Source organism: Zalophus californianus, chromosome 1 (genome assembly GCF_009762305.2).
Source record: "Zalophus californianus isolate mZalCal1 chromosome 1, mZalCal1.pri.v2, whole genome shotgun sequence".
Lineage (NCBI taxonomy): Eukaryota > Metazoa > Chordata > Mammalia > Carnivora > Otariidae > Zalophus > Zalophus californianus.
The window spans coordinates 168,650,219-168,677,713 of NC_045595.1; the positions used below are offsets into that span (position 1 = coordinate 168,650,219).

Genomic DNA, 27,495 nt, shown 5'->3' on the forward strand with positions numbered 1-27,495 from the left:
CAAAACAAATGAGAGAAGTGGGGAAAAAAAAAAGAGAGAAAGGCAAACCAAGAAACAGACTTAACTATAAAGAACAAACTGATCTTTTCCTAATGATTTTCTTAAGATTTTCTTTTCTCTAGATTACTTTATGGTAAGAACACAGCATATAATACATATAACACATAAAATATGTGTTAACCTTCGCATTTGTTATTAGTAAGGGTTCTGGCCTGCAGTATGCTGTTAGTAGTTAAGTTTGGGAGGAGTTAAAAGTTATTCACAGATTTTTAACAGTGCAATGGGTTAGCACGTCCCACCTTCATGTGGTTCAAGGCTTAACTGTAGATAGAACATACCTAGTCAGTTGATTTTTAAAAACACCAAGGCCGGGGCACCTGGGTGGCTCAGTCAGTTAAGCATCTGCCTTCAGCTCAGGTCATGATCCCAAGTGTTCTGGGATCCAGCCCTGCATCAGCAACCTGCTCAGCAGGAAGCCTGCTTCTCCTTCTGCCTGCTGCTCCCCCTGCTTGTGCTCTCTCCCTCTCTCTCTTTCTCTCTCTGTCAAATAAATAAATAAATAAAAGCTTTAAACAAACAAAAAAAACAAAAAACAAGAGAACGCCAAGGCAATTCCATTGGAAAAGAAAGCTAAAGATATACCTACCTATGACACAGAAATTCTACTTCTAGATAAATATGCAAAATAAATGGAAATACATGTCCACAAACCGATTCATACAAGAATGCAGGTGTTAGAAACATTGCTATTGTATGTCACTTGGATCCTTCCCTTCAGGTTTGAAGCACTCATTCCTCTAGCTTTTGTGAATGTTGGCAACTGAGAACACTTAGCTGAGTCCTTTTCTAGAACTGCTCTCAACTAAAGAGAATCAGTTCATCCAAGATACTGGTGACATGTGCCATGGCCGGTCAAAGCCAGGGAATAAAGTTTCATCCCTCAGACTCAAGACCTCAAAGAGTATATTTTCTAAAGACAGCTACACTACACATCCCATCTCTCTTACTCTTCTTATAATATGATAACTCTTCTCCACTGCAAGGTGGAGTTTATGTTTCCTCTCCTTGACTTGAGGGGACTTTTGTATCTGCCTTGACTAACAGAGTGGCAGAAATTATGTGACTACCAGGCTAGATCACAAAAGATGATTTGTCTTCTACCTAACTCTCACTCAGGATATATGCCTTGGGAGACCTGAACCTACAGGTAACATGTAAGAAATCCAGCTACTCTGAAGCCTCTGTGCTAGAGACATCAAGGGGAGAAATTACACAGAGAGAGAGAAGACTAAGGAGTTTCAGCTGTTCCAAGATTTTGAGTCTCCTTTGCCCGGACACCACACATGACTGAAGAAAGCTTCAAGATGACCCCAGCTCCAGCTACAGTCTGAGGTCAACTTTATGAGAGATCCTAATCCAGAACCACCCAGGCATGGTGCTTCCAAATTCTGGGCCCAGAGAAACCATGAAAGATAATAAACGATTATCATTTAAGTCACTAAGCTTTGGGGTAATTTGTTCTGCAGCAATAGATAACTAATACAGACATCAACTCTGGAGGGCTATCCCAACTTCAGCTGTCTTGTAGTTCAATTTCTCCTTCTACCCAGTTCTGACTCCTTAACCACCCCCACCACTCCACAAGTATTGATCCCAAGAGCACTTGTTGAAACTTTCATGCAGATAAATCTTCAATTCAGAATTTGTCTTCCAGGGAACCCAATCCTGGCAGTTTTATTCATGTTAGCAAAAAAGGAGGGTGGGGGCACCTTGGTGGCTCAGTCGGTTAAGTGTCCAACTCTTGATTTTGGCTCAGGTTATGATCTCAGCATCGTGGGATTGAGCCCAACATTGGGCTCTGCCCTCAGTGGGGAGTTTGCTTCTCGCCCTCCCTCTCTCTCCCTCTCCCTCTGACACTCCCCCCTCTCACACACTCTCTCTCTAAAAATAAATAAATAAATCTTTAAAAAAATAGTCTATCAACTGAATAAACAAATTATGCGTATTCATATAATGGATTATTGATTATTTAGCAATAAATAAATACAACAACATAAATGAATCTGGAAAACATTACATTAACAAAAGTATTCAGACATACAAGAGTAAATACTATATAATATTTTTAATATAAGGTTCAAGAATAGCAAAACTAATCTATGGTGATAAAATCAGAACAGTGCTTGCCCAAGAGGGAGGAAGTAGAGGTGGGGAGATTGGCAAAGAACACCTGTAGCTACAGTAAACAGTGAATACAGCCTAACTTTAGCCAGATAAACATAAAACCTCACAGTAAAGTCCTGTACCTCAGTTCCTTTTGCCTAATACATAATGTCTGACTTTAAACCAAAAAAGTACAAAGCACACTAAAAGGCAAAAACATGGCCTGAAGAGACAAACCAAGCATCAGAACAGACTTAAATATGGCAGATATTTTGGAATTATCAGACCAGGAATTTGAAATGATGATGATTAATATGCTAAGAGCTCTAATGAAAAAGGTAGATAACATGCAAGAACAAGTGAGTGATATAAGAAAAGAGATGCAAACTCTAAGAAAGAATCAAAAGAAATGCTAGAAACAAAACACACTGTAACAGAAGTGAAGATTGTCTTTGACAGGTTCATCAGTAGACTGGACAGATCCAAGAAAAGAATCACTGAGCTTGAAAAAATGTCAGTAGAAACTTTCTAAACTAAAAACAAAGACAAAATCAGAGAGGGAGACAAACCATAAGAGATTCTTAATCACAGGAAACAAACTGAGGGTTGCTGGAGGGGAGGAGGGGTGGGGGAATGGGGTAACTGGGTGATGGGCATTAAGGAGGGCATGTGATGTAATGAGCACTGGGTGTTATATAAGACTGGTGAATCACTGACCTCTACATCTGAAACTAATAATACATTATATGTTAACTACTTGAATTTAAATAAATAAAATTTAAAAAATAAAAACAAGGAGAAAAAAAGAATGAAAATTATAACAGAATATCTAAGAACTATGGGACAAAAATTGTAACATACATCTAATGGGAATACCAGAAGGACAGGAAAGGGAAGAAAGAATAGAAGAAATATTCGAAGTTTTTTTTTGTTTGTTTGTTTGGTTTGTTTTTTTTTCTTTTAAGATTTTATTTAGTTATTTGAGAGAGAGAGAGCATGAACGTGAGCAAGAGACCACAAGCAGGAGGGGAGCAGCAGAGGGAGAAGGAGAAGCAGACTCCCTACTGAGCAGGGAGCCCGATGTGGGGCTCAATCTCAGGACCCTGAGATCATGACCTGAGCCAAAGGCAGCCACGTACCTTACTGAGCCACCCAGGTGCCCCGGAATATTTGAAGTTTTAATGTCTGGAAATATTCCAAAATAAATGGCAGACACCAAATCACAGATCTAGGAATCTCAGAGAACACCAACCAGTATAAATGTCAAAACCAAACGAAACCAAACAAAAACTACACTTAGGCACATTCTATCCAAACTTCAGAAAATCAATGACAAAGAGAAAATTTCAAAAGAAGCCAGAAGGGTGATGGGGGAGAAACCTTATCTGTAGAAAAACAAGTATAAGAATTACATTGGAATTCTCCTCAGAAGCCATGCAACCAATAAGAGTATAGTGAAATATTTAGTGTTGAAAGAAAAAACCACCAATAAAGAATTCTGTATCCAAAGAATTATCCTTTAAAAGTAAATGAGAAATAAAGACACAGAAACAAACAAAAATTGAGAGAGTTTGCAAGAAATTTTAAAATTCTTCAAAGAGAAGGAAATGATATAGGCTAGAAACTTGAATGTACATAAGAAAAGAAGAGCATTAGAGAAGGAATAAATGAAAGTAAAATAAAATCTTTTTCTTGACCTAACAGATAAGTTTATTCAAGATAATAATAGCAATGATTATGAGGTGATTATAGCTTATGGAAAAATGAAATAAATGACCAAAAAATGTTGTAAGGGAAGAGAAGGAGGAATTGGGAATACTGTGTAATGATGTTCTGGCACTATTCATTAGGCCGTACATTGTTACTAAAAAGTGGACTTAGATTAGCTGGGTCTTTTTAAAGATTTATTTATTTTTTATTTACTGAAAGAGAGAGAGCACGGAAGTGAGGGGAGGGACAGAGGAAGAGAGAGAATCTCAAGCAGACTCCATGCTGAGTGCGGGGCCAGTGCTGGGCTCAACCTCACGACCCTGAGATCATGACCTGAACCGAAATTGAGTTGGAAGCCAACCAACTGAGCCACCCAGGCACCCCAGACTTAGATTAGTTGTAAATGTATATTGCAAACTCTAGGTTAACCACCAAAATGTTTTTTTAAGTATAAATGATATGCTAAGAGAAGAGAGAAAGCAGAATCATATAAAATGCTCAATTAAAACCCGATAAGGCAGAAAAATACAATAGCAATGGAAGAAACAAAGAAAAGAACAATAAAAACACAACTATGGTAGATATTATTCCAATATATCAATAATCACTTTAAATGGCAATTCTGTAACTACACCAATTACAAAACAGATACTATAAGAGTGGATTAAAAAACAAGACCCAACTATATGTTGTCTATAAGAAACTCACCTCAAATCAAAAGTAAAGTGATGGAGAAAGATATACCATGACAACACTAATTAAGGGAAAGTTAAAGAAGCTATATTAACTTCACACAAAGCAGATTTCAGAGCAACAAAAGTCATTAGAGATAAAGGACGTTTCATAATGATAAATGGACCCATTCTCTAAGAACTAACAATCTCGATGATTTCTTATATAGACAATAATTTAGTTTAAAATATTTAAAAAACTCTCTTGAGACTTCTTTAACCCACTTGCCATTTAGAAGTGTGTTGTTAAATCTCCAAATATTTGGGGGATTTTCCAGCTATCTTTCTGTTATTGATTTCTAGTTTAATTCCATCTTGGTTTAAAAACATGCTTTGAATGATTTCTATTCTTTTAAATTTGTTTAGGTGTATCTTATGGCCCAGAGTGTAGTTTATCTCAGTGAATACTCCATGGGTGCTTGAGAAGAATGTGTATTCTAACATCATTGGATGAAGTATACTATAGATTATTGTCAAATAGATCTAGTTAGTTGATGGTGTTTTCAGTTCAACTTTATCTTTACTGATTTTCTGTTTGCTGGATCTGTCAATTACTAATAAGGGATGTTTAAGTCTCCAACTATCATAGCAGATTTATTTATTTTTCTTGCAGTTCTCTCAGTTTTTGCCTCACTTATTTTGACACTATATTGTTAGGTACACACATATCGAAGATAATGATTATCTACGTAAGAAATCCCAAAGATTCACCAAAAAAACTTCTGGAACTAATAAACAGTTATAGCAAGATTTTGAGATAAAAGGTCAATATGCAAAAGTAAACTGGATTTGGATTTTAAAGCACAATACCATTTACATTAGCACCAAAAAAAAAAGAAATACATGAATATAAATCTATCAAAATATGTACAGAATCTGTATGAGGAAAACCACAAACTTCTAATAAAAGAAATCAAAGAAATTCTAAATAAGTAGAGAGATATTCCATGCTCATAGATAGGAAAACTTATTGCTTAGATTATCAATTTTTCACAGCTTGATTTATAAACTTAATGAAATTCCAATCAAAATCCCAGCAAATTATTTTGAGGATATCAAAAAAAGGGGTGATGGAAGAGGGAATTAATGGGAACTCTATACTTCTGCTTAATTTTACTGTAGCCTGAAACTTCTTGAAAAATAAAATCTATTAGTATGGTGGCGCCTGGGGGGCTCAGTCGTTAAGCATCCGCCTTCGGCTCAGGTCATGATCCCAGGGTCCTGGGATCGAGCCCCTCGTCGAGCTCCCTGCTCAGCGGGAAGCCTGCTTCTCCCTCTCCCTCTGCCTTGCTGCTTGTGTTCCCTCTCTCGCTGTCTCTCTCTGTCAAATAAATAAATAAATAAAATCTTTACAAAATACATACATACACACATACATACATAAATAAATAAAATGTATTAGTGTAAAAAAATAAGAAACAGATCCAGACCTCAAAGGGCGAGGTTCTACCAAGAGAGATTTAATCGTAATTGTTATATGACAAACTTCTCTGTGTAACCAGGGGAATACCTGAATTTTTTTAAATTGTAGAATGCTTCAAATACTCAACATACAGAGGATAAAACATCCCCCACTACCCAAAGCCAGTTATAAAAGATAGTAACTTTCTCTCAGATTTGCTTCAGAGTTTTTTAAAAATAATAAAACTTTACAGAAAGAATTGAAACTCTTTGTACTCCTTTCTAGCAACATTCCTTTCCCTCCATACCCAGAGGTAACTCTATATTGAAATTGTCATTTGTCTTTTGCATCTTATTTTATACTTTTTTTTTTTTTGCTGGTAAAATAATTGACTTTTATTTTTAAGGTTGACAAATTCTAGGAACACAACACTAAAGGGGGCCTCTCAAAGGAAAAGGAGGGCAGGAGACATTGAATTCTCAGGTGTCAGCAAGTGGTACTACTGACCAACAACTTTTGGTTTATTCTTCTCATGTAACAAGAAGTCCAGTGGTTGGCAGTCCGTGGCTGGTGCAACAGCTCTCAAGGCATGCTATCAGGATCCTACCTAGGATCCAAGTGCCTTGAGTCTTTCCACGGTACCACCCAGAGAAAGGATCTGCCTTCCTTAGGCCAAAAAATGGCTCCAATACTCCTAGGTTTCATGTATGTGCTCCTGGATGTAGCAGGATGTAACGAGGACAATGGTTCATGCTTGACAGATCTGCTTTCTTGTATCAAACACCTGGTAGCTTTATTAAGCAGACTTCTATTTGTATCTCTCTTTTTTATAGTGTTATTAACTACAGTCTCCATGTTATACATTAGATCCTCTCTTCTACCAAGATCTCTTCTATTAGAAGCTCACTTGTACAAGATCCACTTTTATCTCTAAAATTGCTAGAGCTATTATATGGCTACCTTTAGCAGGAGCTAGGGAAGTATTCTTAAATAGGCACATTATCATCTTCCTCCAAAGTGGGCTTCTGCTAATGAAGAAGATGCAATAGGCGATCTGTTTAATGACAGAATCCTCTGCAGCAATTATGTTGAATTTTTAATTTTACTGATCTGGAAAAATGCTCAGAATATAATGTCACGTGAAAAGCAGCACAGAAAACATATACAATATAATCTCAATTTTGTTTAAAAAATATAATTTACATACATACATACCCTACATGTGGGAGTTCCAAAATGTTCATAGTAGTTAATATCTATAGAGTTAGCCTCACATCAAAGGGGTATTGATAGACAAAATTTTTATCATACTAAATTTTTTCTGAATTTTCTATAATGAACTTGTATTATCTTTAAATAGAAAAAAAAAGTGTCACTTTAAAAAAACACCCCATATACTCTTAAGGAAGACCAAGTCCAAAATATTTACACTTATTCAGTTTCATCTTCATTGTCAAAAGAAAGGAGGCAACTGTTTTTGATTTGCTTTTGTGAGTTCTTTTTAACTGAGTCCTGCTTATTTATTTCATCTTCATTTGCTTTCCTCTTTTTTGAGCTTGCTCTTAAACCTGAATATATTTCATCCGAGGAACGTTTGACTGGTTTTCGATACATGATTCTTCCATCAACTATAGCCGGTTCTTCATCTGCTTCCGCAGCCTTTATTTCTGCTTTAATTTTCGTGACTTCTTCAACTGACAGGTCTCCCTTTTTTAAAACCACCACTTGGGGCTGTTCATCTTCTTTGTCACTGTGATCACCATCTTCATCTGGGAGCTGAGGCTGGATTCTCTCAGTTTCACGGTACGCCCTTCCCTGTAGCCGACCCGTTCCTTGAAGCGAGCCAGGAACGCCGGTTCGGCCGGCCGCACGTACGAAACCTGGTTCCGCTTGCTCATAGCTGTTCCCGGGAAAAACAGGTTCCCGGGGCCACCTGGAGATGGTACATCTGCGACCTATTTTATACTATTATTATATGTAAGGTAATGAATGCATAGCATTTGCATGCAGTTTTCGTTTTGTTTTGGTTTTTGGTTTTTTTTTTTACAATTAATTCAATTATTTTAATGGTTATAGTTCTATTTAGGTTTTTTTCCTTCCTTTGGGGGTAAATTTGGTCATTTATATTTTTTTAGAAAATTGCCACCTGGCCAAAGTTTTTATATTAGCCAGGATAAGGTTTTCCATGGTATTTGTTATGATTTTATTATGTTTTTATAATCACTGCTTTATTATATATTTTAATAGGTAATACATTCACAGGTTGGAAAATAAAAACATGGAGTTGGTATTCCCACTTGACTTTTGCTTAAATCTTGTCTGTTTTCCTACTTTTGTTGTGGCTCCCTTTATTTTTGTACATATCGCTTAATTATGGCTTTTTGTCTTGACAAATCTCACCAGATATTTATCTATTTAAATTCATCTTTTCAAAAAACTAGCTTTTGGTTTCTTTTCTTTTTTTTTTTTTTTAAGATTTTACTTATTTGTCAGAGAGAGAAAAAAAGCACAAGCAGGGGGAGAGTCAGAGGGAGAGGGAGAAGCAGACTCCCCGCTGAGCAGGGAGCCCGATGCAGGGCTCAATCCCAGGACCCTAGTACCATGACCTGAGCTGAAGGCAAACACTTAACCAGCTAAGCCACCCAGGCGTCCCTAGCTTTTGGTTTCGTTGATATCTGCTCCTGTTTTGTTTTGTTTTTAATTTCCATTCCATTGCTTTGTTCTTTTCATTACTGCCAAACAACCTTCCTTAGAATTGACTTTCTTTTTTATTTATGTATTTATGTATTTATTTATTTATTTATTTTTAAAGATTTTATTTGTTTATTTGACAGAGAGACACAACGAGAGAGGGAACACGAGCAGGGGGAGTGGGAGAGGGAGAAGCAGCCTTCCCGACGAGCTCAGAGCCCGATGTGGGGCTCGAACCCAGGACCCTGGGATCATGACCTGAGCTGAAGCCAGAGGCTTGACAACTGAGCCACCCAGGTGCCCCATTATTTATATTTATTTTTTTAATTTCTTTTATCTCCGGGTCCAGCTCAATGACAAATGCATAAATGGTACGCAACAAATGTTTGCTGAGCACCTGCCTCTTTGGCATTTGCATTTTGGTTGAGGATATCAAGCTGAAGCTGAGCTACCACTCCTCTGTCATAATCACAATTTTAACACCTTTTGCTCTGCAGTTCAAGACCCTGTCCTAAATTACCCACAAAATATAATAAAGATAGTATTGGTATTTTTAAACCTCCGTATTTTAAGTAAAGAAAATCAGACCCAAAAAGATTAAGTGCTTTGTTTCTTCATTTAACTGGTTTTTAAACGTATGGACTCATAAAAATGACATTAGCTATTCATTAGCCCAACATCCCCATTCTACATAAAGAGTACCTCCTATATAAAGAGTACCTTGTTCCAGATTAGTAATTAATTGATAGCTGAGTGGAGTTAACTCAGATCTCTTGGTTACTAATCAAGTTCTCCTGCCCTCTCCTAACAGTGCTGCCTTTACCACAGGGAAAACAGGGAGGGTAAGCATCAGCTTCAAGTTACTTGAGGATTAATACACTGGAATATGTTTAACAGTAGTAGTTTTCTTTTATAACACCAGTATAAGGGGCACCTGGGTGGCTCAGTGGGTTAAGCATCTGCTTTTGGCTCGGGTCATGATCCCAGGGTCCTGGGATCCAGCCCCACATTGGGCTCCCTGCTCCACGGGAAGCCTGCTTCTCCCTCTCCCTCTCCCTCTGCCCCAGCCAGCTTGTGATCTCTCTCTCTCTCTCTCTCTCTCTGTGTCAAATAAATAAATAAATAAATAAATAAATAAATAAATAAATAAATAAATAAAATCTTCAAAAAAAAATTACACCAGTATATTTCCCTACATTTTCTTAAATTATAACAATTAATATTTCCAGAAATAGTAGCCCTATTTTCAATATCTTTACCACACAACATGGACAATTAAATGCAAAGCATATGTAAAACACTCATGCTGCCTGAGAAACTAGCATAAAATATTAAAACTTCCAAATGGAAAACATGAATTTCATTTCCTCTCCTAAACTAGGCAAAATTAGAATCTGTTTTGAAAAGTCTAGTTTAATTAAGTGCAGGAATAAAAATATCTTTCCTTAGTCAAAGAAATTCCATCAGAAGCCTCTAGTGTCTGGCTCCAATTCTTATGGTTTTAACATCTTGGCATCTGTCATTTGTCCCAGACTAGGAATTTGAAATATTTGGATGAGGATGAAGATTCCTTTTAAATGAGAAAAGTTTATTCCATTGTGAAAAGAAACCCTAAAAAATTTAAACAAATAAAATACATAAGGTATAGTTTTTTCTTAAGGTAAAAGTTATTCAAGAAGAAAATCTGGTTGCATATTTCAATAAACTGGTTGCATATTTTAATAAAATTTTCCCTGATGGTGTAGCATAGTACAAATATTTTTTTAAATGCAGGAAGATATAGCAACTCTTAGAACGGTTTCTGTTTCTGTTTTATTTTTTTTTTAAAGATTTTATTTATTTATTTGATAGAGAGAGACGCAGTGAGAGAGGGAACACAAGCAGGGGGAGCGGGAGAGGGAGAAGCAGGCTTCCCACCCAGCAGGGAGCCTGATGCGGGGCTCAATCCCAGGACCCTGGGACCATGACCTGAGCCAAAGGCAGAGGCTTAACAACTGAGCCACCCAGGTGCCCCTCTGTTTCTGTTTTAAACTAATCTGTTGAGGGGCACCTGGGTGGATCACTCGGTGGAGCATCTGACTCTTGGTTTCGGCTCAGGTCAGGCCAGCTCCGGTCATGATCTCAGAGTGGAGAGATCCAGCCCCACCTCAGACTCCACACTGGGCATGCTAAAAGGGGAGTCTGCTTCCCCTTTCCCTTTCCCTCTCTCACTCTCTCTATCTCTCAAATAAAAATAAATCTTTAAAAAAATTTTTTAAATAAATTAATCAGTTGAACTTAATGATTATACCTATAGTAGACCTTCAGTTTGAAAAACTAAATTTCAATCCAAAGATCCAATCTAGGTCAATGGCATCTATTCAAGGTATAATTCAGGGAGTGGAGAAAACTATGCACTAAATTATCTAAAAATTCATAAGTTAAAAATAGGATTTAGCATTTGTTGAATGCTTATATTGTCCTAGATGTCATCTTAAACCTGTAAGTGTGTTAAAACTCATTTAATCATTTAATGACAGCTCTGTAAGGCAGATTTATTATTACTCCCATAATAGGAAAACTGAGGCACTGAAATGTTGAATAACTTGCTCAAGTTTACTCAGTTAGTAAGTGGTGACATTGGCATTTCAACAAGGCAGTCCGGCTCCAGAACTTTGTCTTTTTTTCTACTCAGGTACTTTCCCCCACCCCCTTAGTCTCATGTGCACACTCCTAACCACCATATTTTATACTTGACGTTCTTCAATAACATATGATATCAAAAGATCTATGGATAGTGGTTGTATTCAGAATTTTAAGTAAATCTAATATGTGGAAATCAAGGAAAAATCCACTAAGCCAAGGTTCTAGCCTCTTAATTAAAGAAACTGACTTTGAAAATGGGATCAGCAATTTAAACATCACTGATGTTAAAATAATTCATACCCCTCAGCCAATTACATAACAAAATTTATTCCTCCCAAACAAATCCCTTCCCTTTCATAATAATTGTTTTCTTGATTTAGAGAGTGGTTACATGAGGAAGTAAGAAGGGAGACTGGTAAAGGAGCAGAATAGAGATTAAGACTAAATAACACTATAGCTATCTAAAACCCAACCTTTTCCATCTGGACCTTTTTTTGAACCCCCAAATGCAACCTGTCCTCCAGGAGCAGTCCCATGAATTTGATTTATTATCAAGTTTGCCTCTTGAGGAAGTACTGTAATTGGGTAAAATGAAAGTCAAGCATCGTGTACAAATTATTTTCTGAGAATCAATAAACTCTCATTGACCTTTCCCCACAATCCACATTTCTTACTGTGCAAGAATTTCAATTCTATGAAATTTGACCTCGGGGTTGGGAATATTGCAACCTACTAAAGTCTCTTGCTGGCCAGAGGCATAAGTGAATCCTATGATAGGAAGTGAAGGACAGAGCACCTGGAGATGAGTGGGAAAGGCACTCAGGATGGCAGAGAGGAGGAATTTTATAATCTAGAAGATTCAAGAACGTTCAATAAGGCATTATCATTGATGCTAATATGTTATAAGGTTAAGATATTCTCCCTAAGAGTTCAGAAAACATCCCCTACTATTATGATTATGGACATCTGTCTATGTTTACATCAGGTCTAGCTCAAGTTGGAAAATGTCAAGGGAAAGATGCACAATAAAACTTGGTTATATTTCATTTTACTTTCATCAAATGTGATTGGACCAAAACGCCACGCTGCTTCTTGTATTACAAGATTCATTGCTACTGGGAGCACAAATCCTACAGAGATAGAACACCTTATTGTCATTCACTCTGAAAACACATTCGATAGGGTGCATATTATTTGATAAAATTCCTAATGTGAAAAGGTTAGAGGTCTGACAAAACTTTGATTTGCTCCAACATGAAACCACTTAAGATTGCTGATCACACAGCCAAACAAAAGAGGCCATACACAACTGGAGAGATCTAATGAAGCCAAAGTTCTGGAAATGGTTAGAGTGTTGCATGGCTTGGAGCAGAGGAAGAAAACTAAAATGGTGTCTGCTTAACTGCTGAAAATAAATCCATAATATCATTTATCTTAATATTTTGAGGCAAATTACAAAGAATTGGTAGCTATATTCTTTTACCTCTGAATACAACTATTTGACAACTTTTAGTCCAGTTTCTGGTTTTCATGTGATTCTTTCATTTGCTCATCAGCTATGTTGGCAACTATATTCCAATTACTCTTCTAGGTGCAGGGAATGCAGATTAATAAGTTAGTTCCCTGCTTTCTTGGGGCTTTCATTCTTGGAATGGGGAGACAGCAATAAGTGAGAGATTATCAGATGATAAAAGCCATGAGCAAAATACACGTGAAAGAGAGCAAATAGAATGATAACCTTAGACTGAGTGGACAGAAAAGGTCTAAGTCATCAAAGAGACAGCCATGTGAAATTCTGGATAAAGAGTGTTCCAGTAAACTGACATCATCATAGGAGATCTCCAAGTCTTGAGCTCCTTTTGGAAATTGCAAGAGTCATCAATAGTTTTGAAAAATTTCTTTACCAAACAAAACTTCAAAAGCATAGGATATCTTATTCCGGAAAGCCTAGATGGAGAAGATGTTACACTTAACAATGTATCTCACTGTGATGCTTTGGTGGAAAAAAAAAGATTATTATTATTTAATGTTTTCATCAGTGGCATAAAAATGCCAAAGACTATTCTAGCAATTCTGAAAGAAGTCGTGTCTACTTCCATGAAATGCTATCAACTTCATCTGGACTAGGGCTTTAAACCATGACCTTTTACAAGAGGCCTTATTAAGCAGTAGGAGCAGAATAAAAAGCTTTTCTATACAACACAGATCCCTGGCATTCTAGAAGCCATGCCTTGAAGCACTTGTTTGATATTTAAACCAATGATTCATTGAAAAAAAATGAATAATTACACTTAGAATAATTAGACATAAGCTCATTCATGGCTTGTTTGATGGCCAGTAGATATTGGGGCTTATGTGAATGTGAGAAATCTTTCCATTAAAGGCAGTCACCGGGAGGAAAGCTGATAGAACATGAGCAGTTTTCCAGGCAATGCAGTCTGAATGTAATCTCTTTAGCTGTTCTAGACTAGAAGTTTAACAGCAGACAATCACATAACTTTGTGAAACTGAAGGAAGTACTTTGGCAAGACCTAGAAGACTGTGGCAAAGCTATAGCAGTTACTCCAAAAGTCTGTAAACACCATTTGAAGACTCAGAAAACCTTAAAAGTGAACATACTAATCTACACTCTATAAGCGGCATTAATAATGTCGATCTCAATTAATTAATAATTGTAGATCTCACAAACAAGGTGACTTACCAAAGTGCCTAACCTTGCCTAGCAAAACATTCTACTGGTTACTGCTTATCTTTGTGAGTTAGGGATTTGGGGCATGGTTGCCTCAAAAAAAAAAAAAAAAAGAGAGATGAATTAATTGAGTTAACCTCGTCTTCCCTCTAGAAGGCAGAATATGTGGGAGTGAAGAGAAAGAAACTAAAGTCAGAATAATCTAGATTTAAATCCAGACCCAACACTCTCTAGCTAAGTAAGTAAGCTTGATATTTTCTGAGCCTGAGTTTCCCCATCAGTATCATGGATATAATAATAACTGCCTCAAAGGTAGTTGTTTGGATTAAATGAGATAAGCATACATCATAAACTTGTCAAATCATTTGTACACCTGAAGCTAATGTAATAATGTAACATTGTGTGTCAACTGCATTCGATTAAAACATTTTTTTAAGAAAAATTCAGAGCAAGGACACATTTGTCTCTTTTTTTTGAGGAGCTGGTATGCTTTTACTGTTGAACAAGGGTTTTTTGTTGCCTATTATGCTTCATCTGGGGTCTTAGCCCTCAGGAAGTTCAGGGATATGTCTCAGGGACTATGTTTTGTATTTATTTTTAGCAACTCCCTGTTTTCTTCCTCATAATGTTTTATACTTTGGTCCTCATTTTAATGGTTCTATTGTGCCTGTGTCCTTTATAACTCACCACAAATTTCCCTTTTAAAGTAGATGTCATGTAATGGAAAGAAGGAGAAGAGGGAGGGAGGAAGGAAAGAACGATACCTTAAAAGTGCACTCTTTAAATAAAGTCTCATAAATTTAGCAGCCTTAATAGGGTGAAGCCTATAGTTCATAATTTTTCTAACTTTAAACAAAACTTAAACCAACAAATAAATAAACAAAACAAATAAAAACACATTTTTTCTCAAGTTTAAATTCTATTGTTTTTGTTCTGGCAAATTTTCTCATGCTGATTATCCAAATGTTAGTTAGTTCCATGTTTTCTAGATAATGTTCTGAAGGGTGGGGAGGAGGGGAGGGCGATCAGACCCCTTCTCAGCTACCACTCCAACAACAGCTAATATATTTGATTTCTCTTGTTCCCAACAGTGGATCTTTGCAGCCATGCATTGTGCTTCTGCCGGTTCCCCAAACCTTCTATCCTCCTCAGTTAACTATCTTCTCAGAGGGCAGATCACCCCTCCTGCGGCTCTTTGGACTGGTTTTATTTACACTTATTTACTCAATTTTATTAGAATCCTTCTCTGTTTGTTACAAAAGGGAATACTCAGCACATCCAGCTTTGAATCCCTTTATGGAGAACGTCTGGCAGCCCAAGGGAACCAGCGCTGGGGTTATAGAAAGTCTTTGTTGTGAGTTTGGGGGGGGGGTCCTCTAACATCATTGTTTTACACACCATCGCTCCCCCTCCCACCTTCCAGTGTCAGCTCTGGCACACAGCAGTTTACTAACAAACATTTGCTGAACAACCAGAAAAATCATCTTCTAGGTAATCTTCATTTTTGAGTAGTTAACACGTGGAAAGTGAGAACTTTGTGCACAAACCGTACAATTTTATTTACAATCCTGGTGAGAACATCCCTAGACTTTCTTCTTGAGATGAAATTCCATTCTGCACATGTTTGATTATGTGGGTATGTATGCGTGTGTCCATACTGAGTTATCTTTTGTGGATTTAGCTAAACAGACCCAAACGTGTGTTAGTAATGATTTTAATTAAGCTGTTACCCAGTCAGGAGTTAAAAAGAGCAAGAGGCTAATCAAACTAGGTAATTCATCACCATGCCCACTCACACTCACATATTCAGATTCACGTGTGCAACCATATGCTAGCCATCGACTGACCCTTGCCTCTTGCATTTCACACATGACACCTTGGTGGGCAACCTCAGCCCAGACATGGCTATTTGCAGTACTGGTGTGTTAGGTGTCAGGGACAGAGGCTCAATACCTTCTCCTGATTTGAGTTAAACATAGAAAGTTAAACGATAAACATAACATAGTTAACCATAAACAATATTACCTCTCTGGATCTTAAGCACAGTCATCCAGATGCCCAGTCCCAAAACGATGGTCGTCAGCAGTCCACACACAATGGCTGTCAGCACCCTGAGGTCACACGCACGGCAGGAAGCCATGGAGAAGCCAAGCCACAAATCCACTCCTGGCTGAAAAACAACTAGTGTCTTTCTTCTTGAGCCAAGAAGCTTACTCAGAAACTATTCTAAAATATAAAAATAATTCCTCCTTTCAGTGATCTATCAGGCAGAAGTCCTCATTTTTCAGGACTTTTTAGGTTAATCAGACAGGATGCAGTTTGAATCATCTGATGAAAGGTACATGCTCTCACTGCAATTTCCTCGTCCTTCACTGAATGAGAGCATGAAAAAAAAGGTTGGAATTATGGGAAGAGAAGATAACTGAGGGTCATAAAGAAGAAAAGGAGGGAATAGTTAACAGGGTCAAAGTATAAATGTCCAGATAAGCAAGAAGGTGGGGAAGGGAGCAAAAAAATAAAAGTCATCTTCTTACACTTCGGTTTTAGGGGGATCTAGCTGAGGTAGACTAACAGGTGCTTCAGGCCACACAGACTCCCTCTTGTCAACAAGGGGGAGTGACACACACACACAATTCTAGTCCTTGCACTTTTTTAAAGGAGCCCACATTTTGAAAGCTGCAGTGGGTGAGTGGGCTTTATTAGCACGGGGTGAGTTTTGCAAAGCACAAAATCCCAGTACTACAACCCACCTGTTATGTGCTGAATTGCGTCTCCCTAAAAATTCCTATGTTGAAGTTCTAACCCCCAGTACCTCAGAATGTGACGTTATTTGGAGATAGGGTCATCACAGAGGTAAGCAAGCTTAAATGAGGTCATTGGAGCGGGCTCTAAACCAGTAAAACCAGTGTCCTTATAAGAGGAAATTTGCACAGAGATATGCAGAGGCAAGAATTTAGGAAGAAACACAGGGAGAAGATGGTTGTCCACAGACCAAGGAAAGAGACCTGGGACAGAGCCTTCCTCTGAGCCCTCAGAAGGAACCAACACTGCTGGCACCTTTATTTTGGATTTCTAGCCTCCAGAACTGTGAGACAATAAATTTTTGTTGCTTTAAGCCGCTCAGTTGTAGTACTTTGTTGCAGCAACCCTAGCAGATGAAGCCACCATCTGGATCAATGTAAGCTGGTGTCTGCAGCTGCAGCTCTGACCCTCTCCTGCCCAGGCTCTCATGTTCTTTCCCCCCATCCCCACTCCATCATCAACTGAAAGACTGGAGGAATGAATATTCACCTCAATCAGAGTCCTGTTCCTGGGGGATTCGGAAAGATTTTACAAAAGAGGACACATTTAAGCTGACTTTTTCAACCCCCAAAACAACTATATGTTTCCCCTATTCTCTCTAATACTCACTTTATCAAAATACAGCTTTAGGGGACATGAACATAGGGCTCTAACCTTTACCCCACCCAAGGATTTCAGAAAAACACATCGATGTACCCCAAAATGGAAGAACTTAGAAGTAACGCTGCAGCAGCACAGCATAAATGAATGTGAATCCACTGTTTCATTTGCTGTAAATATATTTTTAAAAATCTGTTTCTGAGATGTCTGCATGTATATGCACAGAAAATGTCGGGAAGGGTACATTAAAAATAATTCTTCTTGGGAATCTGAGAGATCTAAGGAACTCATTTTTCATTTTACACCCTTTATGATTTGAAGTTTTTAACTTTCTCATTTAATATTTTTTCAATTATAACAATAATGAATATATCTATTATTCTTTCAATAATAAAAGGGATCATTTTAAATAAATAATGTCTAAGAAAAGGAAGTAGCACTTACGAAGTGCCTAGAATATACCAAGCACTGTGCTATGCACTTTATGTATCTTTATCTCATTTATTCTGCAACAGGTATTTTTTGCCCATTGTATGAATGAGGAGATGAGACTTGGGCAGGTATCACACTAAACAGGAGCTCTCTGGTTAAGGAACTTTGAGTGACATTAGGTTACACAAAGGTAATACTTTTCTTCAACTCTAGGATTTCTTAGAGCCTTTATTTTTTTAAAAAGATTTTATTTATTTATTTCAGAGAGAGAGAGAGAGAGAGATTGAGCACAATCATGAGTGGGGGCGGGGAGGGAGAAGCAAACTCCCTGCTGAGTGGGAAGCCCAATGCAGGGCTAGATCCCAGGACCCGGGGACCATGACCCAAGCTGAAGGCAGATGCCCAACAGACTGAGCCACCCAGGCACCCCTCTTAGAGCTTTTAATATGTTACATACATTGTGAATTGTCAAGTTCCCAGTGTTGACCACAGAATCCTCTTCTCAAGAAGAATTTCTCAGAGATAGCAAACTTTCAGAATGTGCTTTGGAGACACTGCCCTGCATGATCATCTGCAGAAAGGTCTTACTTAGTTGAGCAGAGTGACTAAAGGAACTGATCATGGGGCCCATGTTTGCCATAGCGTGATGGAATTTTTCCCTTGTTGTATTTCAAACATTTTGAAGGGGCTGTAGTCTGGTGACTGAAAAATTGACTTGGGTGGTTCTCAGACATTTTCTCCTCCACACTCGATGGAAATGCTGGAATCCTGGGATGTTATAATGGCTATAGCTTCTTAGTACTTTCATATTTTCATTTATATGCCAACTATCCAGCTAGGAACTCTAGAAATTTATGGAATAGAAGAAATTCCTAGGCACAGATATTTAGATGTTGACACTTATATTAGAGCATGAATTTCTGTTGGTTATAGACAAATATATAGACATCAATTTTATACACACACACACACATATCAAGATCACAAAAAGGAACAGGAAAAGGAAAAAAACTAAACAGGGAATAATTCATTTATTCATTTGTTCTACTCAATGCAAACATTGTGCTAGGTGCTGAGGATGATAGAGTAAACAAGAGAGGCAAAGTCCCTGCCTTCACACAGCTTATACTCAGGGATACCTGAATTTGTACTGACAATGTCTCTAGTTTGCTTGGTGACCCTAGACAAGCCACATAAGCATCTGAAACTCCATTTTTTCATATTTTAAACAACCTAGTTGAGGCCTTCCCTTCCTGAAAATTTTAGTCCTAAAGTTATTAGTTGAAGAACAAGGCAGGTGTCTATAGTGGGAGTAGAGATGAGCAATAGACCAGAGCAGATGTCAGAGCCCATTGTATGAATGAGGAAATGAGACTAGGGGAGGGCAAAGGGTGCAAGAGAGCCTGGCATGAGATGTCAGGTTACAAGCAGAGTGACTAAGGCATTCATGTGATGGGGAGGGACAGCCTCACAACCAAGGGGTGAGGAAAGCCTTCAGGCAAAAGGCAGCCCAATTGTGGGAAATCAAAGCCAGAGCAGGGAGAGGAGTGCATTCCTTTAGAGACCAAAAAAGGTCACAGGGCATCTGCATGCGTGGGCTGGTTGGTGTGGGAATTCAGAGCCAGCGTTGAGGAGGGTGTCCACATGGAGTGGCAGCCTAGCATAAGGAGTCAGACCCCAAGCAAAGAAAGAAGAGTGTCCACGCCATAGGGTGATGGAATTTTTCCATCATAGGTATGGAAACATAGGTAAGGTGGGGCTGAAGATCAGAGATTAGTTATATATAGGATGACCAGTCAAATAGGTAAACATATAAGAATAAGGAGAGCCAAGTTCCTTACTCTAAGAGAAGGGAATTACAAATTTGGAAAGGAACAAAACTTGAATTCCACAAGAATTTCAAAACAGGTCATGAGAAAAATGGAGAAAGAAAAGCTACAGGAGGCTAATTCTGGAGGAAGCAATATCCTTTAAAGGAAATGGCTATCAGATAAATGCATGAATGCAGTTATGAACTTCTTATCCAAAAGAGGAAAACTGATGGCTGCAATAAAGTCAAGTATTTCAAGGGAAGGAAGGGGTGTGATATTACTTCTTATTTCTAATATTTGAACTAAATAATTTCCAGTATGACTTAAAAAAATAGAAACTTAGAATGTTGGATTGGAAATGGATGTATGTATCAATACAAACTCATGGTTTTCTATATATATTAATAATAATATATATTTCAATATATATTTAATAAATACATTTTATATAAAAATAAATAGATGCAAAACTGTGAATATATACACAAATATATATGTGTGCATGTTTATGATATATATCATACATTAACATACATATATTCTCTAGTTCTGGCCATTCATAGGCCCTGAAACAATGACATCCCATTAGTCTTAAACACACATATTGTACACCTGAAACAAATATAATACTGTGTGTTAACTATAGTGGAATTAAAATTTTTAAAAACGGGGTAGGGGGGAAGAAGCTAGAATTCCTCCTTTAGAAAGAGAGTGAAAGCTGCTGGTTTGGGCTCTTTTTCCTTCCTTTCCCATCAGTGGATAGAAGAAGCAATGATTCAGGTGTAGCTGGTACAGGTTCAGGGCTGATGCTCAAGTGTTTGGAACAGGGCTGTTGTGCAGTAGTCTTTGGATACAGGCCAGCTCCTGGAGCATACTGCACATGCGTGAGCAGTCTGCTCTTTGGAATGAAGGTATCTCAATCAGCCAGGGGAGGGAGGCAAGCTAGCCAACCATTACGGTGCTTACTCCAGCAAGCCAGGCACCAAGCCCTCAGTGGCAGGACTGCAGTCATTCCTTCAGTGTAACAGAATCTGTTGGTTCTAGGTTAACACTAGAACCATGGTCAGAGCTCCCCACCTATCCCTGGGTTTTCTCTGTGTGAATGAGAGCACCATCTCCCCTTTCTGGGACTCTGGAAATAATTAGAAATACAGCAAGGGGATGGGAATGCCTACACTGAAGGCCAAAGTTTTTCACTCCACATGAGAATTGGATAAAACTGAGTATCAAGAAAACAGTCAAGGGGCACCTGAGTGGCTCAGTCGTTAAGCGGCTGCCTTCGGCTCAGGTCATGATCCCAGGGTCCTGGGATCGAGCCCCGCATCAGGCTCCCTGCTCAGCGGGAAGCCTGCTTCTCCCTCTCCCACTCCCCCTGCTTGTGTTCCCTCTCTCGCTGCCTCTCTGTCAAATAAATAAAATCTTAAAAAAAAAAAAGAAAAGAAAACAGTCAACAAAACTAAAAGGCAACCTATGGAATGGGAGAAGATATTTGCAAATGACGTAACAGATAAAGGTCTGGTATCCAGAATCTATAAAGAACTTAACAAACTCAACACCCAAAAAACTAATAATCCAGTCAATAAATGGGCAAAAGACATGAACAGACACTTTTCCAAAGAAGACATACAAATGGCCAATAGACACATGAAAAAAGGCTCCACATCACTTGCCATCAGGGAAATACAAATCAAAACCACAATGACATACCACCTTACACCAGTTAGAATGGCCAAAATTGACAAGTCAGGGAACAACAAATGTTGGAGAGGTTGTGGAAAAAGGGGAACCCTCTTACACTGTGTTGGTGGGAATGTAAGCTGGAACAGCCACTCTGGAAAACAGTATGGAGGTTCCTCAAGAAGTTAAAAAATAGAACTGCCCTATGACCCAGCAATTGCACTACTGGGTGTTTACCCCAAAGATACAGATGCAGTGAAAAGAAGGGGGCACATGCATCCCAGTGTTCATGGCAGCAATGTCCGCAATAGCCAGACTGCGGAAGGAGCTGAGATGTCCTTCAACAGATGAATGGATAAAGAAGATGTGGTCCATATATACAATGGAATATTACTCAGCCGTCAGAAAGGATGAATACCTACCATTTATATTGACATGGATGGAACTGGAGGATATTATGCTAAATGAAATAAGTCAAGGAGAGAAAAATAATTATCATATGGTTTCACTCATATGTGGAACATAAGGAACAGTGCAGAGGATCATAGGGGAAGGGAGGGAAAACTGAATGGGAAAAAATCAGACCAGGAGACAAACTACGAGAGACTTTTAACTCCGGGAAACAAACTGAGGGTTGCGGAAAGGGAGGTGGGTGGGGGGAGGGGGGTAACCAGGTGATGGGCATTAAGAAGGGCACATGATGTGATGGGCACTGGGTGTTATAGGCAACTAATGAAACATTGAATACTACGTCAAAAATTAGTGAACTATATGTTGGCTAATTGAATTAAAAAAATAAAAATGAGAATCAGGTGTCTAGTTCCGTTTTCTCTTGCCCCCAAAGTGAGGACAGCTTTCTTCCAACACCTCTAGCAATTTGAGCATCAAAATAGTGTTCTAATTATAACCCATTAAATAAAATAGGAAATTACTGAATCCGAAACTCTGGGGGTGGGGCCAGCAATCTGTGTTTTAACTAGTCCTCCATCTTGATGCCCGCTGAAGTTTATAATCACTGTTCAATGGTAATTTTCCCAAAGGAAGTGAATCAAGCTTGCAGTAAACCAGCAAATGGCAAGAGATTAAATGGCCTTTTTGTGTCCTAGGACATTCTTTTGTTAATGTTTATGGAAGTCTTGCCAGATTTTCAAATAAGCCTGCTCAAATTCACAAGGAGCCTGTATTTCTGTCATCTGTGAAACCACTATTCTTCATTTTATCTTATTCATTTATTTAACCAGACTCTTAATGAGCTTATACCCAGAAGCATCAAGAAGTTCTGAAATCCCTTTTCTTTCCCTACCATTTGAACTATGACCCCAATAGAGAGTTAATTACACAGAAACCTGCTTACCTTACCTCCTATGACACTAATGACAAAGGCCAATCTCATCTTTCCCACCTGTTATTCCTTAGCGATGAGCCTGAGTTTCTCCATTAGAAAACCTCCCAATGGCATTTGCTGCCCCTTCGTTAGTGAAAACTCTGAGCCACTGCTAACAGAGAAACCCTTGAGTTCACCTTTTTATCTATACAACCCCCCCCCCCACCTCTATTTCTACCTGGTGGTCAATGGAGGGCAGGGAGAGAGGTACCGAAAAAGCTTTCCTGGGCCAAGGGGAAGTCACTCACTCACTGACCTTTCTTTGTGCCTTTCCACTTTCCTCTCCTCTAGATGCCTTGGTTCTTCAGGTGCCTCCTATGTTCTCTAGACCCAGGTGTTCTATCTCTTGAGGCTCTTGAGGGTCTGGAGGACTGATTGCTCCAGAGAGGAAAAACCAGCACCATTTTGTGGAAGTAATTCACTTAACACTAGCAGAAGTTTGGTGCCTATGAAACTAAAATATGTGTCCACAGAAGATGCTGGACTCTGATTAATGTAACTCTGAATTAATCTCTCTGTGCTACAGGAGGTGAAAGAAAAGGAGCCCTCAAATTCTTTTCTCGTTTGAAGTTTACTTCTGCATCATGCTCCAGAGAACTTCAATTCCTCTCTTCATCTCTTCTGACTTGTTCCCTTATCTTTCTTTTTCCATTTTCTCCTCTTCTATTCCTTCCCATTTATATCCCCCGAATCTGAACTGATAACCACAGGTGTGTGAGTAAGATTGAAAGAAGAGAGAATTGGTCAATTATGGGGCGGTTGAGAGACGTAGTGTAGGAAGTAGTTTAATTTTCTCCTTTCCTTTCTAAAAAGCCTCATTCAGGTGAAATGCAGGACCCAAAATTTACAGTAAATAAAAAAGAGCCTCAGCCAAGAAACGCTAGTCCCATATGAACACTAGTCCTTCTGAAAATAGTAGTATGAAATCATAAGCTTGTCTGAGGTGAGATGACTTGGTATTTTCGATGTCCTACATAAAATCCCACTATTTTTATTATTATTTTTTTTTATTTTGTTATGTTATGTTAATCACCATACATTACATCATTAGTTTTTGATGTAGTGTTCCATGATTCATTGTTTGCATATAATATTTTTATTTTTTTAAAAGATTTTATTTATTTATTTGAGAGGGAGAGGGAGAGAAAAAGCACAAGGGAGGGGCAGAGGGAAGAGAAGCAGACTCACTGCGGAGCAGGGAACCTGATGTGGGACTCTGTCCCAGGACTCTGGGATCATGACCTGAGCCGAAGGCAAACGCTTAACTGACTGGCACCCAAATCCCACTATTTTTATCTTGACAAGATAGTATTCTGGATCCTAAATCTCTCCATTTAGTATAATTATTTTATTGTTAATATTTAATTGATTACTAATTAATTGTTAAATTAATTGGCCGATATACCTTTTTTTGTTTTGTTTCTGGAGAATCCTGAATTATACAGGAACCACTTTGCAACAGACACCGTGCATTTTCTAGATAAGACCCATAATCCCCAGAAAGCTTAATAATAGTGTATGATACTCAAGGAGTTTGTGATCTAGTTAGAGAACAGGCATATAAGATGTTAAAGCACATCAAAGATAATAATGCAGAAGTCACTAGTTGGTAAATGATTTACTCCACGAGTGTTTACTCTACATTCCTATCTGAGGAATATTGGAATGTTTGACAAAAAGGCCAGTTACGGAAACTTGCCAACCTGTGTGGGGCCATAAAACAGCAAAAATGTATTAACTAAGCCACGTTATCAGCTTGTTTCTCAATAAGGTGACTATATTTTATAGCTGGTAATAGAACTTGGGAGAGAGAATATTTTCATCCCTGGCATTTGCCATATTATGCTCAGTGTACATTTTCCAGTTCAAATACATGCCTTATTTTGAAAACTAAAACATTAAGCTTCAAACTGATGTTCAGCTTAAGTGCCAGTTAAGGTCATGGATATATTAGCTTTTTAAAAATTTTAAGATTTTATGGGGCGCCTGGGTGGCTCAGTTGGTTAAGCAACTGCCTTTGGCTCAGGTCATGATCCTGGAGTCCCGGGATCGAGTCCCGCATCGGGCTCCCTGCTCAGCAGGGAGTCTGCTTCTCCCTCTGACCCTCTTCCCTCTCATGCTCTCTCTATCTCATTCTCTCTCTCAAATAAATAAATAAAATCTTTAAAAAAAATAAAAATTTTAAAGATTTTAAAAATTAAGATTTTAAAAAATAACCCAAACTCTACCTCTAACAATGTTTGTGGTCTGACTCGTTCTTCTAGGATGTGACCCTGGTACTTTGTCTTATGAGTTGTGTTGCCACGCTCTGCCACTAGGAGGTAGCATCGTTGCTATTGTCATTTCTGCTGTTCATTTATATTCAGTACTTAGCCATTCATCCAGTCTAATCCCCAATGTGATTGTATTTGGAAGTGAGGCCTTTGGAAGGTAATCAGGTAATCAGAGAAGGGCCCTCATGCTGGGATTAATTTCCTTATAAAGAAGATACTGGAGGGAGACAATCTGTCTCTGCACGTGAGGATACAAGACAGTCTGCAAACCAGAAAGGCCTTCACCAAACACAGGTCTGCTGGTTTCTTGATCTTGGACTTCCCACCCTCCAGAACCATAAGAAATAAATATTTGCTGTTCACACCATGCAGTCTATGGTACTCTGTGATAGCAGCCCAAACTGACTAAGACAATGTCTGGCCAGATATTTGAACAGAAGCTGTGTGGGGAGCAGGGATGGGGGCAGATGGTCTTTGGAATGAGGCAGGTCCATCTAAGAAGGAACTGAGCTATTCATTATGCAGTAGTGTCACCTCTAAAGTAGAAAGAGCCCCAACTTTTGGTGTCAGAAGACTTATATTCTATCATGGGCTCAGCACAAATTGACTGCATGATCTAACACTAACTCTCTGGTCTCCAAGTCCTCACCTATAGACAACCTCTTTTCTCTAAATAATATCTTCCTTTGATTTTTCTCTCATTTTTCTGTTCCTATGGCTCACTTTCCAATGCTACAAGTTGAGAAGGATTCCTTCGGAGTTACAGTAGAGACAAAAGAAGTAGGGTTGCTGCTGGTGGGCCGGGCCAGGCTGGAAGTAGGAAACCAGGCGTGGGCTCCCCAGTGCCCTGATCTCACCACGCTGCAGTGTGACCCAGTCGGTGGTGGTTGTACTGGTCAGCCGGTGTGTGGAAACCAGATGGGCTGCTGCTTCCGGGATCTGGCACTAAGGGAGCATGCCAAGGCCAACCAGACAGGAATTTATAATGAGGCAATAAACAGCTTCCTTAGAAATGTGGATATCAGAGTGGTTGGTGACAGTGACAGTATTTCCAAGGGGAAAATTTGTTCTTTGAATGCATCAGCTGTCTTGACTGACATGGAGCAAAGAGTGGTAAATGAAATTCTGCAGGGCCCATTGAGAGATGTGTTTGATAGCAAGCAGTTCATCACCGATATTTCTGGCTCAAGGAATAATTGGGCTGTGGGTCACCAAGTTTTTGGCAGTCTTTATGAAGAACAGATTCTAGAGAAACTCAGAAAGTTGGCAGAGCCCTGTGATTGTTTGCAGTGTTTTTTTATTATATATTCCACGGGAGGAGGAACAGGATCTGGACTTGGCACATTTCTCTTGAAGGTGCTTGAGGGTGAATTCCCAGAACTATACAGATTCATGACTTCAATTTATCCTTCTGAAGAGGATGATGTCATAACCTTGCCTTATAATAGCATCTCGGCAATGAAGGGACTTAATGAGCATGCAGACTGTGTGGTGCCCACTAACAACTAATCTTTATCTGACATCATTAGCAAGATTGACCTCATGGTGAATTCTGGAAAGCTGAGTACAACAATAAAGCCAAGGAGTCTGGTTACTTCAAGTGCCGGGGCTTTTTGAAAAGTGGCACCAGAAGCCCTTGGATGCAATGAACCCCATTGTGGCAAATTTGCTGCTGAAACTAAGAAGCTCTGCAAGACTTAAAGGGTCCCTTAATATGGATGAAATCCGCATGAATTGAGTTTCTTTTCCTGAAGTGCCTTATCTTGTGTCAAGCCTAACACCTCTATATACACTAGCAAATGTTCACATTCCTACCTGAAGGCTCAATCAGATGTTTTCAGATGCCTTTAGTAAAGATCACCAAATCAGTCAGGCTGACTCCATAATCTCTACCTTGCCTGCACCTTTATGGTTAGAAGAAATATACCAGTTGCAGGGTGTCAGATCTTCACAGACATATTGAATGAGTAAAACCTTCTGTATGGTTTGTCTCCTGGAATCAAGAAAGCTGGATTCTTGTGATGAAATCCAATCTGTTGGATTCATCACAATCTGTTGATGATAGCAGTGTGTGAAATTAGTGACGTCCTTGTACTTTAACTTCAAACATTTGTCTTCAGAGAACTACCCTTTTCTAAAATTGAGAAAACAGAGTCCTTCAACATTTTACTTTATTTATAGTCTCACATTTAGGCATTTATACAATGATAATCATGCCTTCAATAAAAATCTTATACAGGCAAATTTTTATATTTATTTATAATTGATTTTTTCATATTCTGTTTAAATTCTGATTCTTTAAAAGCAAGCAGGAGGAGTAGTAGAAGAACACAATATAAATACTTCTGTGTAATACCTCCTAACTTTGTAGGGATAGGTTTTATTACAACTATTAAGGAGGTCTTGTTCTCCTTTGGGTAACCACTTGTTTGCACTCAAAAGAATCATAATTTATGTTTATTTTAGCATGCATGTATATTAAATTATCCGTAAATATAATGCTTT

General features: G+C 38.5%; 1 protein-coding gene and 2 pseudogenes across 3 annotated transcripts in view; 1 reads left to right on the forward strand and 2 right to left on the reverse strand.

The window, feature by feature from the left end:
• The window catches only part of ADGRG7 (adhesion G protein-coupled receptor G7), a 67,671-nt gene extending 51,303 nt beyond the window's left edge, over positions 1-16,368 (reverse strand). For all 3 annotated transcript variants that reach the window (XM_027582058.2, XM_027582059.2, XM_027582057.2), the window contains exon 1: positions 16,037-16,368. In XM_027582058.2, coding sequence (XP_027437859.2) covers positions 16,037-16,151 — 115 coding nt within the window. In that variant the 5' untranslated portion in view covers positions 16,152-16,368. The remainder of the gene's footprint in view (positions 1-16,036) is intronic.
• LOC113916146 lies at positions 7,438-7,904 on the reverse strand (annotated as a pseudogene).
• A 4,168-nt stretch (positions 16,369-20,536) lies between the features above and the next one.
• LOC113915895 lies at positions 20,537-27,065 on the forward strand (annotated as a pseudogene).
• Positions 27,066-27,495: the final 430 nt, after the last annotated feature.